Source organism: Lutjanus erythropterus, chromosome 16 (genome assembly GCF_056507025.1).
Source record: "Lutjanus erythropterus isolate fLutEry1 chromosome 16, fLutEry1.hap2, whole genome shotgun sequence".
NCBI lineage: Eukaryota > Metazoa > Chordata > Actinopteri > Lutjaniformes > Lutjanidae > Lutjanus > Lutjanus erythropterus.
In genome coordinates, this window is record NC_139332.1 from 19,749,038 (window position 1) to 19,767,381 (window position 18,344).

At 37.7% G+C, this 18,344-nt stretch overlaps 1 protein-coding gene across 2 annotated transcripts in view; it reads right to left on the reverse strand.

The window, feature by feature from the left end:
* Positions 1-10,587, reverse strand: part of triqk (triple QxxK/R motif containing) — a 29,498-nt gene extending 18,911 nt beyond the window's left edge. The window contains exons 1-2 of one of the 2 annotated variants that reach the window (XM_084739860.1): positions 10,411-10,587; positions 5,531-5,605 (exon numbers count right to left, since the gene is read on the reverse strand). In XM_084739860.1, the coding sequence (XP_084595986.1) occupies positions 5,531-5,591 (61 nt within the window). In that variant the 5' untranslated portion in view covers positions 5,592-5,605; positions 10,411-10,587. Of the gene's footprint in view, positions 1-5,530; positions 5,606-10,350 lie in introns of both variants that reach the window. The other variant, XM_084739861.1, reaches the window with a different exon arrangement.
* Between the last annotated feature and the right edge of the window lie 7,757 nt (positions 10,588-18,344).

Genomic DNA, 18,344 nt, shown 5'->3' on the forward strand with positions numbered 1-18,344 from the left:
GAATGCAATGATTTGCAAATACTTTTTGACATATAGTCAATCAAATACAGTACAAAGACAAGATATTTGATGTTCAAACTGACAGGCTTTGTTGCTTTTTGTAAATATAAACTAATTCTGAATTTGATACCTATAACATGTTCAAAAATAGTTGGCACAGGAGCAACAAAAGACTGGGAAAGTTGCAGAATTCTCAAAAAAAAAACCTGTTTGGGACATTTGACAGTTAAACAGATTGATTGGCAACAGGTGACAGTATCATGATCGGGCATCCTCGACAAGCTCAGTCGTTCACAAGCAAGGACAGGATGAGCTTCACCACTTTGTGAAAAACTGCATGGGGGCAAGTAGCCCAACAGTTTACGAGCAACGTTTCTCAACACACAGCTGCAAGGAATTTAGGGATCTCACCCTCTACAATCCATAATATCATTAAAAGATTCAGAAAATCTAAAGAAATCTTTGCATGTGAGGGGCAGTTCCAACAACCATCATTGGTAACTGCCACATCTGTGAAGACACCATTAACGCTGAAAGGTACATACAGTTATGCAGCAACATATGCTGCCATCCAGGCAAAGTCTTTTTTGGAGACGTCCCTTCTTATTTGCGCAAGACAATGCCAAGACACATTCTGCACATTACAATAGTGTGGCTTCATAATAAAAGAGTTTGGGTACTAGATTTGCCTGCCTGCAGTCCAGACCTGTCTCCTATTGAAAATATGCATATTTTGAAGCACAAAATACAACAACAGAGACCCTGGACTGTTGAGCAATTGAAGCTGTATATCAGGCAAGAATAAGAAATAATTTCCCTTTTAAAATTAGTGTCCCCAGTTCCCAAACACTTACTGATTGTTGTTAAAAGAAAAGGTGATGTAACACAGTGGTAAACATGCTCCTGTCCCAACTTATTTTGAACATGGTGCAGGCAACATTAAATTCAGAAGGAGTGTGTATTTACAAAAAAATAAAATAAAGTTTATCAGTTGGAACATGAACTCTCTTGTGTATTCAATTGAATATAGGTAGAAAAGGATTTGCAAATTATTGCATTGTGTTTTTATTTACCTTTTACTCAGCATCCCATCTGTTTGGGAATAGGGTTTGTATAAAGAGAAAAACAACCTTGACAATGTAACCTATCCAAAGGTGTGAGTAAAATATTTCACATACATATCAGTTACTCACATTTAATTGTAAGACAAACAACGTCATACATTTGATCTTCTTTACAATTTGAAGTGAGGCCTTCTAAACCTAATAATTTTCAATTTTTCATTCTGCATTTGGAATCTTGTCTGTCTTTATCCAAGTAGACAATTGCAGATGTAATCTTTGCTTACTTTAACAGAGTGACCACTTGCACATCCGTGTAAGAACTGAAGCGTTACCTCTCCTGAGGGCAGCTTGGCATAGTCGATTATAACAGGCTTAATAATGGCATTTAAAACGAGAGTGTCAACAGTGGCCCCTTGATGGCCATCTGACATGACAAAAGCACTCCAGCAGAGATGATGGTACAGCTCAACAACCAGCCCGGACTACTGCTGATGTTCCCTGAATAAGCCACCCTATTACGATTTCAAATTACCATGTGTGGCCCATTCCAGCTCTCAAAAGACCCAGCCCCATGCTATCTTTGAAGATTTCATTTTCTTCTCCAACGTCTTTTCCCCCCTTTCTCTGTTTTCCACCTTTTCTGTTAAACAGTGGTTTACTGAAATTGCCTGATGGTCATTCTTTTCAAAAAGGAGGAAAAACGGTAGAAATTGAGGGGTTGGAAAGAGGCAGAGAGAAGACCAAAGTGTCCCTGACACCTGTGTTACATATTTTTGAATTGATGAGATGTGCTGAGAGAGAAAACACTAAATGGGAAAGGAAAAAACAAGATTTTCTGCACCCCTGGTAGGGGATGTGACAGTGGGTGATGAGCTTGTTATGTTATGTCTGTCTCTCATTTGTTGAACCCTCCAGGTTTTACACAATAGCAGATGGTTAAAGGATACCTGTGGGCTAAATAATGCTATTCTTGTGTCCCACTATGAAAATATATACAGCCGTCATGCTGCTTTATGACACCTTATAGCAATATAGAGTAAACAAGACAGAGAAATTTCTCTACAGGTAATCACGTACCTGAGAAACACAACATCGCTTTTGCTGGCAGAATGACGATGCCTTTTTGTATTTTAGACAATTAACATCTCATGAGTCCTGTTAACACAGAAGCAACGCCAGGATATATAAAACGTGGAATAATCAGAGGATGTGAATCACCAGGGGCCAACAAACGATCCTCCACTGGGAGGAAGGAGTTACCAGAACAATGCCATAGTTGACACAGTCTCATCAGGGGATTTGGATTAGTACAGAACATTTTAAGTGATAAATTAAAGATAACAAGAAAGTAACACTTTCTCATTAAGACCAGAGGGATTTAATGTATTGAAGACAGGAAAATCCATCTCCATCTCCAACCTATATAAATATATACTGTATATATACTTAGTAAAAGACTAGCTGCTATGGCGGACTTTACTTCTTGCCATCTAATGGAATGAAAGTGTTCAATAATATATGTTCTGTCATGCATATTTGTGAACGACATGAAATGACATAGCGTGACTACAAGTCACAGGACTAAATGAAGCCATGTATAACTGACAATTTTGCAAGCAGCACAAGAACAGTACAGAAAGAAGTCAGTCGGGCCTTTAAGACTGGTATATTTTTTTCTTACCACTTCACTAGTCAAGTAAACAACTTCAAGGATAACACATCTAAGGTAGCTGTAGGGTGTCAGAATCCTCCTGATTAATGTTCACTTTAGATGCCTGATCAAAGAAATCAGCAGTATCTTTAAAGTAAGATGGCAAATTGGATAAGCTAGGCTGAAAGATATGATTCAGAGCCGTGCTCAGCCAGTCATTGTTGCAGTGTCTCTTGGGTCAGGATTTAAGTGGACAAGTTAAATATCAGGTGCATATGGGTTCTCACCATATATGTTCGACCTGCTCTTCTTGTGCTGTATTTGGGTGAATAACTGTCTTCTGTGACTTAAAAACCTGTGAGTGGTCTAATGCTGCATTTCCAGAGCAGGACTAAGAACCTTTGGAAGAACTGTGGTGCAGGAACCAGGGTCTAAATTAAGTGCAGGGTACACTGTATTATCCACCAAAAGTATTTGCATAATTTTATTTTAGACATAATTTTTAAAAAATTGCAGCTGCAAACTAGTTTGTTTCCACTTTGCTAATACTGCTGCTACAGCGGTGGCTCAATGACCACATTTGCAAAGCAGTAAGTCTCAATCAACAGCAGCATGACATAAATCCCCTCCATGTCTGTCAGCTGATTTATATGGTGCCTTCACTGCTGTACAATCGCATGCAAAACTGACAAAAAGCAGCCATCGCTTTTTCTTGTTTCTTTAGACCGTGGTGAAAACACAGACAACAACAGGCTGCAGGAACTATTAGTGCCTTGAAAAGTAGTTTCTGGGTCTAAACATGAACATGAAACATGAAATATGAATTGTAAATGTGACTCGTCTGCAAACAAACATGCTTGTTGTTAACTTTAGTCCTGTGTCTGACTGTGTCGCTGAATGAATCTCTTTTGACAAATGGAACAAATTGTTTTTGTTCCCCTGATGTGAAAAATCAGGTGGTCCAAGCCAAAATATAAATTGTAAGAGGACCACTATTGACTTCACATAGCCAGCGGTCTCCAGACACCGTGGATATAACTGGTAATACAAGGTGCCCTGCTAGTCTTACCACTTTTATCTTCTGGATCGTGTCACTCTCTTCAGCTAATCCCCAATAGACGTGACTATTGCCATCTCCATGAAGGAACCTGTTCTCTCTTTCGTCTCAGCTATTTCAGCCCATCTTGTATTGGTTCCTAATAAGTATACACTTAGATAAAGACCAGTACCAGGTCTTGAGTAAGAGCCTCACTCCATTTTGTGCAAAAACTCTTCTTGGATCCAAAAGTGGCCAAATTTTTTATCTAATAAGACTACTCAGGCATATTTCATGTGCTCAATATGCGACTCCTGGGATTTAAAGTAAAAACTTTAAGCCTATAAGGAGAACAGAGCTTCCCTTTGTGCTTGTGTCAGTCAGAGCTGCTCACAATTATCCAGCTATGCCAGTGGCGACCTTTTGGTTTTGCTTCACAAGAGGAAAACAAAAACAAAAAGACATGATATGAGCTGTGATCTTCAAGGAACCACAGCTGGCATGCTACAGGGGACCAAACTTTTGATTGATACCGACCATATTGCCTTAGTTAGGCCTTTGTGATGTAAGGGGAAAGATGGAGAAACAAAATACCGCAGGATTACTGGTACTAAATTCTGACAAAACAGCTTCTGACATGATATCAAAGGGGCAGGTTTTTTTAAGTGAGGAATTCACTGTCCGTCAGTAATGTGACCTTAGATGCTGCTTCTCTGAGTGTAATTACTTCCATAGCTCGTACAGGCCTACTGGTTCTAATCCAGTGAGTCTGGTTAAAGTTTCTTTTCAATCCAGTGCAAATTGGAAAAGTTTCCAGGACTGTGCAAAGAGATTATGCTAATTTTTCATAGCCAACGTTGATGAAAGTTTTCAAAAGAGTTTGGCTGTTAGACAGTTTGGGATATATGTGAAACTACCAGAGACTTGCACACTGCAACAGCGTCATGTGTGATTTATTGAGTGTGACATTAGTTGGTATCTATGTAAGAATACAGAGTTGATTGCTGTGTTGTGGTAAAGTTTCCCACATCAAACAGTGAGTTATGATTTCTGGTGAAATGCAGTTGCACAACGAGCCAAAAACCAATCTCACATGTCAGATAGCATCATGAAGTAATATACAGAGCTTATTGTTTTAATTGTCTGTTAATATATTGATTATGTTTTTTGATTAAACTATCAATCATTTAGAACACAAAATGCTTTATTCATGGAAAAAGCCCAGAGGTCCCAGAGAATTCGTTTCATGTCATGAAACTAGAATTACTGTCTTGACTCATCTAATCTATGTGGTGAAGACTTTGAAGGAAATTAATAAAAATTTATTAAGTGTAGTTTTTGAATAATCTTGTGAGAAACATGTTGTCCGACAATTTTTACACAGGAGTTTGGAGGACTGATAGACAGCTGAACATTATGATGACAGGTGTTCCTGAGATTTCACGTTCACGAGAATAGGATGGACATGAGGTCACGGTGACCTGACCATTATAATCTAATCAGTTCATCCTCAAGTCCAAGTGGACATTTGTGCCAAATTTGAAGACATTACATCAAGGCGTTCTTGAGATATTGTGTTAACAAGGATGGGACGGATGGACAGACAAACAGACATACGGACAGACGACCAAAAACTTCCAGCTATGACTGTCACCAGTTCAGAAACGTAACAAAGACAAACCAAATATACCAAATATTGTTATTTGATTCTTACTTAACTGACTAATTTACTGTTGATCAACAAACTAATTAACCAGCACCTGGAGGAATAAGACTCACCAATCTGTTTTCGATACTGATCAACTGGTAATCCGGCGGCATTGGCATCCTTCTTCCCCATCCTTCTTCCTCAGCCTGAGGAGAAATGTGAAGAAAAACAACCTCCTGAGTGAGAGAGAATTTCACAGCTGGGTCTCAGTGTTACACCTGATCATTTAGTTTAATCAAACACTGATATAGCGCCATTCTTGTTACTGTAGCCTGAGATAGCGTGTGAAATCTACAGGAAGGATTCAAGTTAATACACAATCATATATAGAGAAGAGTAGTCAGTGTTGATCAGGCAGATGGTTTATCTTTCACATACATCTGCTAGACATAATTTAATTAATTCTCACCACCTTCCATGTGCGTTACGTTCACAGTACGTGCACTTCCTATCCATCTCATTTAGTCTAACACCATTTCCTTTCACACCATGAGCTCGCTTTGATTACCCTGACAGCTCGCAGAGAAGACATAAAGAGAAAGAGCTAGAAATAATACACATAGTGTCTTCGGCTCAACATTTAATAATGAATGCGTAAATGTGCTTGTGTAACAGAATTAGGGCTGTCACGTTATCAGATACAGATCAGTACATGACAGGGTTGTGCATCAAAAACTGATTCCAAATAATAACAAAGTCCAAAATTCTGATTCTAAAGGACTCATTAAGAAATTTTAATAATGATTCTGTGTAAAGATTCCAACACAATTTAGCTCACGCTTGTTTCATGTCTTCCCATCTTCTAATTGCCTTTGTCTTATGAAACCGTGAGTCTTTGATTGTTCTCACTTAACCTACTCAGCTAAGTTGCTTGAGTAGTAGGTGAATAGCATAAATTGTGTGAGTCTTATAATAATCATCACAAATTAGCAAATACTATGCTACCAAATGCTTTACAAGGAGAGGACACTGAATCGTTAAAGCCAAAATAAACCCTAAAATATCCAAGAAACCAGAAAAGAGACCGCTGTCGTTATGATTATTTAGTTAACGTTCGCTTAGCTCACTGTTTTTCCACTGGTAACATTTATCTGCGGTAATTATTGCTGTGAAAAATGCAAAGGAAACTCAAAGAATCAAAACTGTTAAGAACTGAAATTATTGAGCAGAGTATTAGTATTATTAATATCAATAACGAAACTAAACCCAACTACACTATTATAGTGGCCAAAAGAATTGACGATAACAATACATATCAAAAAAATTATAACAATGCTATCACTTTAATTTTGTTTATTGTGCATTTCATCACTTATTTTTGGCAAATCAATTTACCAAGTGTAGAGAAGTGAAGAGAGTCTGTAACCACAATAGTATAAAAGTATACAGAAATTACACTTAATCAAAAGTGATGAGGGGTGTGTGGAGGGAGACACTTGGAGGAGGGAGACAAATTGAGGAAGGAAATAATTTAAGAGAATACAGTTGGGCGTGGCGATATGACCATAAAATAATATCATAACAGTTTTTTGATATTATTGGTTTAGAACTCACAATAGCCGCTTAGCTCTCCTCACACAAATTAGTTTTTTGTATTTCCCCTTTTTGCTGTTACAGTTTACTTAGATTTCTTACATATTACCGTGGTTTGTTGTGCATCTGATCTTTTGTAGCCAAACAACTTCCACACTCCTGAAGTGGCTCCCTTTTTAAACAAACACCAGTAACAATGTTACCGTGGCTTTCAGTGACCCTTATTGCTGCTGTGTGTAACGGTATTAAGTCAGAATACTGTTATATATTTTTTATGTCATATTGTGATAAATACCACATTTTTATTTTAAAAAATATATATAAAAATATTATAGTGGACATTACAATATGGCATACAGTATGTTTAAAGGGCACTGAGTTATCATCATATGTGATAACAGTATTTCAATTTTATAATTTCACCATTATCATCAATACTGGTATATCACCACATCCCTGAACAGAATTAATGCCAGTATGTATATATGTACAGCATGTGCAGATACCTGTATAATACTTTTCTTTACAAAGTGCTAAAACTCAGAGTGTGTGTTTGTTGCATCCATCCAGCGTACTTGTTTCTCAGTGAGCACTCTGCTCTACATTCCAGACAGGCTTCCTCACAAACACACCGCATCAATCAATATTGTAGCCTTTTGTTTAAAATAGTGGAAAAAGCAAGTATGAGTCGAGGGGCAGGACTGTGCTTGATACTGAAGAGCCTAACCTGTTCTCTGCCTGAACGATTTGAAAGATATGCATGATGTGCTTTGACAAATAATACTTTATATCAATCAGGTCCTGATAGTCTGTGATAATTACATTTTTTATTACACAATTATCATTTTTATGCATGTTTAAGTGTGACAAGGGGAGAAATGTGCAAGCAGGTGTGCATAAGGGAGAACAGAGAGGCGAATACGAATGGAAAAAAGTATCTATGTGCATCCTAGAAGAACAGGAGTGGTGAAGAGTCTAGAGGTGCAGCCAGGGAATTGAGGAAAGAGACTGAATTAGCATGTTCAAGAAGCGTGGCTGGCTGCTTGTGCTGACTGATACCTTCTCATGGGAGACTGCTGCCTTCAGAGACCTGAGTTTTACCTTATACTAAAAACACTGTTTTCAGCTACATTTCAAACACTGTTAGTGCCAGCAGAGAAGGAGGATGTATGCACAGCTATTGTTCTCCAGCGGTTGGAAACCAGAGTCAGCAAATTAAAGGAAGTGAGAGCAGGACAAAAGGAAGAGAGGAAATTGTCCAAATGTAATGTTTATAGTTGGACACAGTAGGCTCTCAGATTTGCAGGTTATGGTGTACTGTGCAGCATCATCACAATATTATATCTAAACTGCCAAAAGCAACACACTTCAAGCCTCTGTCATCACCTGGAATTTATACAGATGTGTTACAGTATATTTTGCATCTGCAACTGTGGGTATAAAAACATAACAAGGCAGTGTGCTGACTATTAGATAAATATGGAGCACTGCTGGTGCTAATAAAATAATACTTACCTCTAAAGTGCATTTTTGCACTTTATATGCATAGATGACTTTACATTCTTGTTATTAATAGTGTTTCTCACTTTACTGGAGACCTAAACTGCACCTAGCAAGTAAAGTTTCCATGATGGTCTGTGGTGATAGCTAGTCCCTATAATTATAAGGTCATCTCTTGTAATAAAAAACTGCCTTACCCTTGAACAAAGTGCATTATTTATTTATTTTTTTTATTTAATTTCCTCCCCGTTGAGTAAAAGTGACAAGTTGATGTTGTATTTGTTTTGCACAGGATTACACGGTTAACTTTCAGTCTATGAAACACTGTAAGAATCCAAAACACCCACTGCATTGAAAGAAGACAGCACTGAAAGAACAGAATTAATTATTCAGGATACAGTTTCCTTACAGCTTGAATCCAGAGGCCATGCCAACAAAACAAGAGCATGACCATGGAATAATACTGACTAAAAATGCACCCTGTAGCACGTTTGTTAGGTACACTTACCTTTATGTAATTCAGTCTGACATAAAAGTCATAATGCAATGCTATAATTTTCTGTTTTGTCGAAACTATTTTAGGAAGGTGCCAATTCAGCTTCACTACTTAACACTTCTTTGTATTATACCTCTAACCTATTTCTAAAACAATTTCAACAAAAACCCATCTTAACTTTTATCAAAATAGGATTTATTTTAGGTCAGCTGTATTAGCTTGCATTAATTTTAGCTAGATGAACCAAATAAAATTAGAAGTGGGCAGAGGTGGCATGTAACTAAGTACAGTTACTCTGTTCTGTACAATTGTTCTGTTCTGTACTTAAATACAAATTTGAGATTAACTTCACACTTCAAAACATTGGGTTAAAATTTACTTACTGGGGTCAATACAGCACTCATGCAATATTGTATTAATTTTAGCCAGTACCAACGGGTAGAAACTCACCCACCACCAGAGAGGTTATTTTGGTCCACTAACCCAACCATAATATATAAACAGCACCAACACTGGGTCCAGTTAACCCAGTAATGCTATATAGATCCAACACTGAGTAAATGTTTAACCCCTGTGTTTTTGGTATATTGAGTCATTTCTTTTCATGCCACTGTGGACTTTTTCTGAGGGCAATATTGTACTTTTTCCAGTACTTTTATTTGACAGCTTTAATCTCTAGTTTCTTTACAAATTACACACATATGAAGAGTTTATAAAATATGCTGTGTCATAAATGACACTATCCAACACCTCATAGAGTGCAGCTTAAATGATTAGTCGACTGACCAAAAATTAATTTCTTATGCAAACTTCTGGACTATTGTTTAAACAAAACAGAACTGTGAAGGTGTCACACTGGGCTCTGTGTAACTGTGAGACCATTTGTCACTATTTTCAGAATTTTACAAACCAAACATTCAAAAAAAAAAAAAATCAGCAAATGAGTCCATAACGTAATAATAATTAGTCGCAGTCCTGTGCAAGATAATTACAGCTGGGCTCCACCTAGTTTCACATTTAGTATTAATACTTTTACTTGTTAGGGTCTGAATACTTCCTCTAACACTGAGTGCAGGAGCATGCAACTTATATGATCTATATAGCCTGGTGTTTTGGGGTGGTATACTCTCTGAAATTTAGCAGCATAGCTGTTTGTCAGCATTGTTGAATCTGACCTACATGTACACATTCTACTGTTAAAAAACTATATGTATGAATATGCACTGTTTTTCTCTCTGCAGTCCCGAACATAATTAAGAAAGTCTTTATACTTGCAGGATTCATATTTAATTTGCAGAACTCCTGTATTAGCTTGTGAGCAAAGAATGTGCCACTTGTATCATGCAGTGGATATAAACATACCAGTGGAGATGTAATTTACAGCAGACAGCCCTCATTCATTGCATTGACGAAGATACTCACTGTTCTTGTTTATGGAGAGAATAAGTCGCTCAGCAGAGCTGTTTCTGCATTACGTAACCTCCGGCTGCTGTATGTGGACACGAGGACGACAAGAATTGACAGTTTTATTGTACTTTGATCCAAATTTCTCCAGAATGCCAACACACCACTTCTCCAATTCCCAGTTCCTGGTTTACACGTCAACACTGATGACAGACAGCGTTATCCTCCAATCAGACCCGGGTATCGAATCGCGTTGACCAATAGGACGAGGATGGGGCGGGACGTTCAGACAAAAACACTGGAGGAGCACATGACGAGATGATAGTCGGCACACTGCCACTAATTTAACACAAAACAAAACAGTCAAACAAGCAAGACTTTATTATTATTATTATTATTATTATTATTATTATTATTATTATTATTATTATTATTATTATCATTCTAGGTGAACTATGTTGATATAAGGTAAACACAATTAAAATAGACGCATAAATAATGCGTTAGTTAAAAACCACTGAGAAAATTGAAAAACAAAAATTATTTGATTCAAATTTTTAAAATAATAAATACAAATAATACAAATAATAAGATATGAGAATTAAAACATTTTCAAGGAAAAAATAAAATTAAAACAAAATAATAATCAATACCATCGGCTGACCAATAAAAATATGCAATCATCTGAGTTATACTAATTCATTTTAAAATTGATTTATTATAGAAAAAATAGAGATTTAGTTGTCATATGCACACTGTGAAGAAATATTCAAAAATCCTAATTTTGTAATAATACCATAGTTTATCGTGAAAATGGTAATTATTTCATCCCTAATGTAGTCTGTACCATATTTGCCTCAGAGATGTAGTCGAGTAGAAGTGAAAAGTTGGATGAAAGGGAAATACCAAGTAAAGTACAAATACCCCACATTTGTACTTAGGAACAGAAGCCAATGCATATAAAACTATGATTTCTGTTTAGGTGAAGCTCCAAACAGTCAGATCAGTGGTGGAAAAATAAGCCTACATATTCATGTTACAATATTACAATGTTATACAAGGTCATACATAACGTTCAGTCACATCTTAAAATTATTCACATGTTGTGGAGGAGAGGTCAGGTCCAATATAATTCAGATAGGACTGCCATAAAACCTGTGGCTTTACCTCACTGATGATGTAAGTCATTGGTTGTCAACCTGGGGTCCAGGCCCACCTTAGGGGTGGCGCCAGAAATCGCAGGGGGTCCTCAAGATTTTGTGTGTTCTGAGGTCCACAAAATCAGATTTGCACATGTTGACTGATGTAACTGATCTGATTTTTTAAATAAAGTTCTGTGAGCTCAGTGATGATGTCACAGTTCAGATCATGTGACTTACCATATTTGGTTTGCTGGATTCCTATTGGCTGGCTACAAGCTTCTCCTGTGATGTCATGATGATGTCACTGGTCCAGAAGTTTATAAATAGAGGCTGAGAAGATGATATGGACTGAGCTAGTTCTCCAACAGACATGACTGATGTCAATGACCAGATGATGATGACATCAGTCATGTCTGTTGGAGAAGATGATATGGACGGAGGAGGAGAGGTCAGGTCCAATATAACTCAGATAGGACTGCCATAAAACCTGTGGCTTTACATCACTGATGATGTAAGTCATTGGTTGTCAACCTGGGGTCCAGGCCCACCTTAGGGTGGCGCCAGAAATCACAGGGGGTCCTCAAGATTTTGTGTGTTCTGAGGTCCACAAAATCAGATTTGCATATGTAGACTGATCTGATTTTTTTTCTAAAGTTCTGTGACATCATCGATGATGTCACAGCTGGATTCCTATTGGCTGGCTATAAGCTTCTCCTGTGATGTCATGATGATGTCACTGGTCCAGAAGTTTATAAATAGAGGCTGAGAAGATGATTTGGACTGAGCTAGTTCTCCAACAGACATGACTGATGTCATCGTCTGCGCCCTCCAATAACAGGGCTTTTTTCTTTTCTTCTTTTTTTTCGCACAGTCTTAGATTTAAACGCCTAAAGTTTACATTTTTAACAGTCTTAAATACGTAGGGAATTTAGATACAAGCAGTGGTGGACAAAGTACTCAACCCCAGTACTTGAGTCAAAGCATAGATACTCTTTGTCAAATATTACTCAACTACAAGTGAAAGTTGCTCAGTCAAAATTTGACTTGAGTTAAAGTACTAGAGTACTTGGTTTTAAAAATACTTAAGTATTCAAAAGTACATGTTTTTAAAAATACTTAAGTATTCAAAAGCCTGCTTGTAGAACCACTCTGCTGCACAAAGCCTCAGAAAAATGTACTTAAGTACAGTAGTCAAGTAAATGTACTTTGTTACTGTCCAACACTGGTTATATTATAATTCACTGTACAATTCTGAAGTGCTTTTCCATTTCTGCTTCTTTGTATTTCAACATCAAGTAGTGAAATGTTCACTGCACTACATTTATCTGACTGCTAAAGCCTACTAGTTACTTTGCAGACAAATATTTCACATAGAAAACATAGTAGAATTGCTACTTTTACTTGTATGAATGATTTGAAAACTTCTTCCAAAATTTCAAAAGATCATCACAAAAACCTTCTGCACACCTGAATGTTACATGCAAGGATCCCTGCACCCTTCTATCCCCCTAAAATTGAAACATGTTATTATTTCCAGTGACAAAGACATATGTTCTATTAATTAAAAAGTCATATTAATTTGACATGTTGGCCTTAAGTCATTCTTGCCTTGTCAGATTACAACAAATGGCACAGTTATCCTCATTGAAAACAGTAGCATAATGGTGCGACAATTAAAGGAAGCAACAGCCGACCTCATCAAAGACGAGGCAATCTCACTCTGCGATGTTCATTCCTCTTTCATCAGTCTTTTTTACATTTTTTCTTTGTTTACTGTGTAGAATTTTATTTCCCCCCTAATTGCATCCAGCCTCATTGCTGCCTGGGGCATTGTGCAGATTACGGGTAGACTTGCCACCGCTTGTAACTTATTGAAGTTTAAAATGATTTTCTGCTCTCCCATGGGCACGCCATTTGCATGCAGCACAGCAGTAACTAATAGATGTAATCTGCTTATAATGTGCCGGCATTATGCTTTACTTTATATGAAGCTTCCATTGATAGTGAGCACTTTAACACAACCCCACGATGGAAGAACAAGTATTGAATGGCATATGTCAATGAGGATATTTTTAACAACGGAAATATTGCCCAAGAAAAAGGAAATTGTGTTGCATATGCATGCACAAGGCTTTTATGAGTGTGACTCTGCAACTACATGAAAGTAGAGTACTTAAACTTTTCCATTCTATAATGTCATACTATATAAATGTATGTGCAAATATAATAGCTACTTCGGCAGTTAAGATAGAACTGTTAACAAATGGCCTGAATGTGAAAAAGTTATCTTAATATGGCCATCAAAAGCAGCATGAGTGTGGTTAATGCAGAGCTCAAATGTTCTCTTGTTATACTAAATGTGTGTGATTAATTTCTCCCGTTGAGTGAAACAAACCAACGTGCTGTGCCTGTCACAGTGATAGATATGGAAAGCATTAGCATCAACTGCTAGTGCGAATGAAAACGAGGCAGGATGGATTTGCCTGATGAACAGTTGCAGTGTATGGACTGTGCACGTCACTGTAATGTATAGATAACACTCTGGAGGAGATGAGAGCATCTCCCTCAGGGCCTGTTAGTTTGGAGTGAAAAATTTCACCGTTGATTGAGTACCCCTTGTTAAATTAAACAGAATTTCAGCCATACAAATGGCCACTGTTTAAAGTGACCACGCCACGGAGACAGCGTGATATAGAGTTAAGCCTTGGCAGTTGTCCTAATACCATCATCTAGTTTTTGAGATCTATTCATGTGTGTGCTCCTCTTTATTTCTTCTCTGTCTCTCCCTCCACGTCTTTCTCATTCTGAGTCTCACTCTTTCACCCTCCCTCTATTTCATCTCTCCTTCTCTCAGGCAGTTAGACGGCCTTTAATTGCCAGACATTAAAAAGAATGCTAGAGAAGAAGAATCCCCCGGGGCCATTGGCAGGGTAAATGGCAGCTCTGCTGCCATCGCCTCCTCCTACATGCAGCAATGAAGACGTGTCAACATAATCTTGGGCAATTTGCAGTCATCATCAGGGGGACTGATTAATTTTCAGACTGTCAGTTGTAAACAGCAAGATTGTCTTTCTACATTTTCATGTCTTATTTTATATGTTTCAAAGCAAGGCAGTCATCAACAATCAACAAAATGCATTCACATGGATATGGACCTTAATCTACCTGTTTAAGATGTTGTTAAATGTAGATAATAGATGCTTTTAAAGTTACAGTTTGGAATATTTTAAATGTGGTTATATGAGGTACTAATGCATACTTAGTGTATTATACACAGTAGATGGTGGTCAACATGGCCCCAGTTTGTCAAAGCAGCATGAGAATCAGTGTAGGAAGTCAAACACTGTACTGCTGTGGACAAGGTCAGCGGCAAAAGGTATTTCAGCAACCTAAAAAAAAAAAATCTGTCTAAAAAAAAAGCAGTTTAAGTGAACCCTATATTTACCATACCATGTTGTCAGATGTTTTCTGACAGGAAACCGCTGTTATACAGTATAATCCATATATTGCTTTCTCCAAAGCAACCAGACTCACTTTGCATTGCAGAACATGGGAGTTGCTAGTATACCACTGCCTTGATCTGTTAGATTTTTGTATTATTGTGTGACTTTGGTGCTGTAAAATGTCAGTTTGGATTCACCAAAGTTACACAATAATACAAAAATCTAACAGACAGAGTTCAGGTTAGGCAAGTGTAAATACATTAGATTTAGAAAATATTCTAAATATAGGAATAAATATAGAAAGGAAAACATAATTATAGAAAAAAAATGCTGTGTATATAATATACACTTCAGATAATCTGAACCATCTTTCAAGGTCCTTATAATAAAGATCCTACAGGTTTATTGTGTGTCACACTGTGTGAGACACACAAGGTGAGTCTGTCACAGTGCAATTTAGGACCATAGGTCTGGTTTCATAACAACGTTTCACTACATTTCTCTCATGATTGCCAACTTTCACCTGGGATAGACCAAAGTCAAAATTGCACAGTTTGCACCTTTAGATCGAAAAGGAAACTTCAAGCCTGATGCGATGCCTAAATCCCAGTTTATTCACAGAATAGAGAGACAGTCAAAATAAGTTACATGATCAAAATAAAAATAGCTCTCCATAAAACAATGTTTTACAAATCAGTCCTACAACATGCATGCTTATAGACAGAGATGGACTCTACCCTCTAAAATTTGCCATATGAATTCTTCGAGACTGAAGTTGAGTGTTCCCTTTTCATTTCCAACCTCAGTCATATTATTGGTTTGGAGGGGAAGACACAATTCTTCCTCCTGTTTAATATTCTTATCTCAGTTTTCCCGCTATGCCTGCAGTGTGCGGTGAATTCTCTCCCCTCTCTATCTCCCAGCCCCAGAGTTCCCTCTCATTGACGGGGAAACTGTATCAGCACAGATACAGAGTGAAATGAATTTGGGGTTTATGAAACGCAAGGCCTCATATAAGAAAAAAAAACTCCCACAGACCTAGACAGATAAGTTATCGTACAATGGATTTAGTCCCGTTTCGCTCCAGTCATTATCCTATATCGGAGCATAGTGACTCTGATGGCTGGGAGTTATCCTCCAGTGTGCGGGGAGGGTGTGGATGTGTCAGGACTATCACGGCAGACCGCCCTTTGTCATCTGCAGCAGTTGGCAAAGACTTGAGAAGAGAACTGTATTTAGTTAAGTTCAAGGTAGGAAACAAAGTTGAGTATAAAACAAAAAACAATATAAACAGAAAATGTGTACTTTACCTAACTTCTGCTTGTCCGTTTAGCCAAATGTCTTCATGAAGGATTATAACAAAAAGGATTTTAGGGGAAAATATGCAGGACATGCAGTTTAGCCTCAAACTTTCATGTATTAAGTCATCAAGTAAAAAATCATAAAATGTTAGCTTAATGATAGTGTGACCAGACATCCCTGTTTTCCAGGCACAGACCCCATTTTTGGTGGCTTGCTACCGGTTGAAGCTGTCTGTCAGTCAAATACATGTCATATAATAATACTCATACTAATAAAAATACAGTTGCCCGTTTATTTAATTTAATTATTTGAAACAGTGTTTTTGAGATAAAATACAAAAATGAGAATGGGAATCTGTTAACCAAAGTATTTAATATAATAGTGTACTATCGAATTTTAAAGATTGGGGAGGAAGTTACAGTACAACAGTTTCCATGGTCAAAATGCATGAAACCAAAATGATCTACCTTTTTTATTTTAATACAAAATAACACCGGATTTTTCAATTATATATTGACCACTGAACTGGAAATCTGGTCACCTTACTCGATGACCTTACTAGCTACAGTAAATTATTTGTTGTGTTTAAGACAAACATAGCTAAAGTGGAGCAGGTGATTTATTCGCCATCCTGGGAAAAAACATTTAACTCTTGCTGGCAAGAAATGAGAAACCTGCTTTTATCTATTTGAAATCAAGGACCCATTATTTCACAAATTGCTGAGAATTTCAAAAGGTAAACCTGCCACCATTATTTTTGCTCCCTTCTTTAAAATGAGTCTGTTTAAAACATAAGACAGTCAGCTGGAGAGAACTCACGGAGCAAGCATTCGGTTAATTAACTAGTTGTCGTTCAAGAATTTGACTTGCTTTTGTCTAAACCGGCCTCATGAAAATAAAATCTTGCTCGCTGAAAGGTTAGTGTGACCAACAAATTGTGACACTGAGCGAAACAGTTTCAGTTGACTGAAGAGACACGTTCCAGCACATGTGCAACTGAAACAGCTGGATGTTTTGAAGAAATTGTCTACTTCTGTCTAAGATTTCAAGTGCTACATGTTATTGTTGTAAACTGCATTACATGCCATGTGAGAGCAGAGAGTTTGAAAAGCATCACAGCTGAAGCGAGGGGACAATGAAATTAAGACATGTATTAGAGGAGGGAAAATTAGCTTTTGAGTGCGTGACTGAATGGGTTTTCATACTGACTTATATTTGTTCAGTAATTTTGGAATTCGTGTCTAGTGGCTATAAGAAGAACTACAACTTATGTGACTTTTTCACTGGAATTAATATTCAGCTTTATATGTTTTCAATTCCTTAACTGGGGCCCCATTAGCTTCAGCGAGGTGATTCTCCAGGGCTCCACGTGAGCTGTGAAGGATGCTCACTACACCAGGGATGATGTGCTGCCTTACTTATCCCACCTCCCTCATTCACAGTTGGTTAAATGAAGATGTCTGCCCTTTAGAGTGTGGATGGCGCATCGTCTTTCTACAACAAACTCTCGTCGGAGTGCAGTATCTGCTTTATTCTCCCAAACACAGTGCTTCTATGTCCCCAGCTGTGTGTGGTGGCTGCCCACACTGAGTTTTAGTGTTTATGCAGGTGCTGCAGCTGGATCTCTTATAGGTCCCCCCATGGACACACTGCAGACTGGCTGACTAGGCTCCAGTATTTCTTTTCACTGTTTACTCTGGCAAGTCAAGTCTGGGCCCTGCTGAGAGCTATTCTTGAAGTGCTTAATTTTTGTCACTTTGACTCATGTGGTGATCCACACCAGGACAGACACATAAACACTCACTCTTTCTCTATTTATCCCACACACACGTACACATACACAGAGTGACTCACTCAGTAAAATACCCATAATAATCCGCACAACTCTCACACACACACACACACACACACACACACACACACACACACACACCATCCACATAATCCTGCACTACCCTGCCAACAAAATTTGGTACACCCCACCACTACCTCGCCTAGTTGTCATGAGACAGCTGCAGAGTTCTGACATGTTAATTTCAGCCCTGACTTGACCCCCAGCTAATTA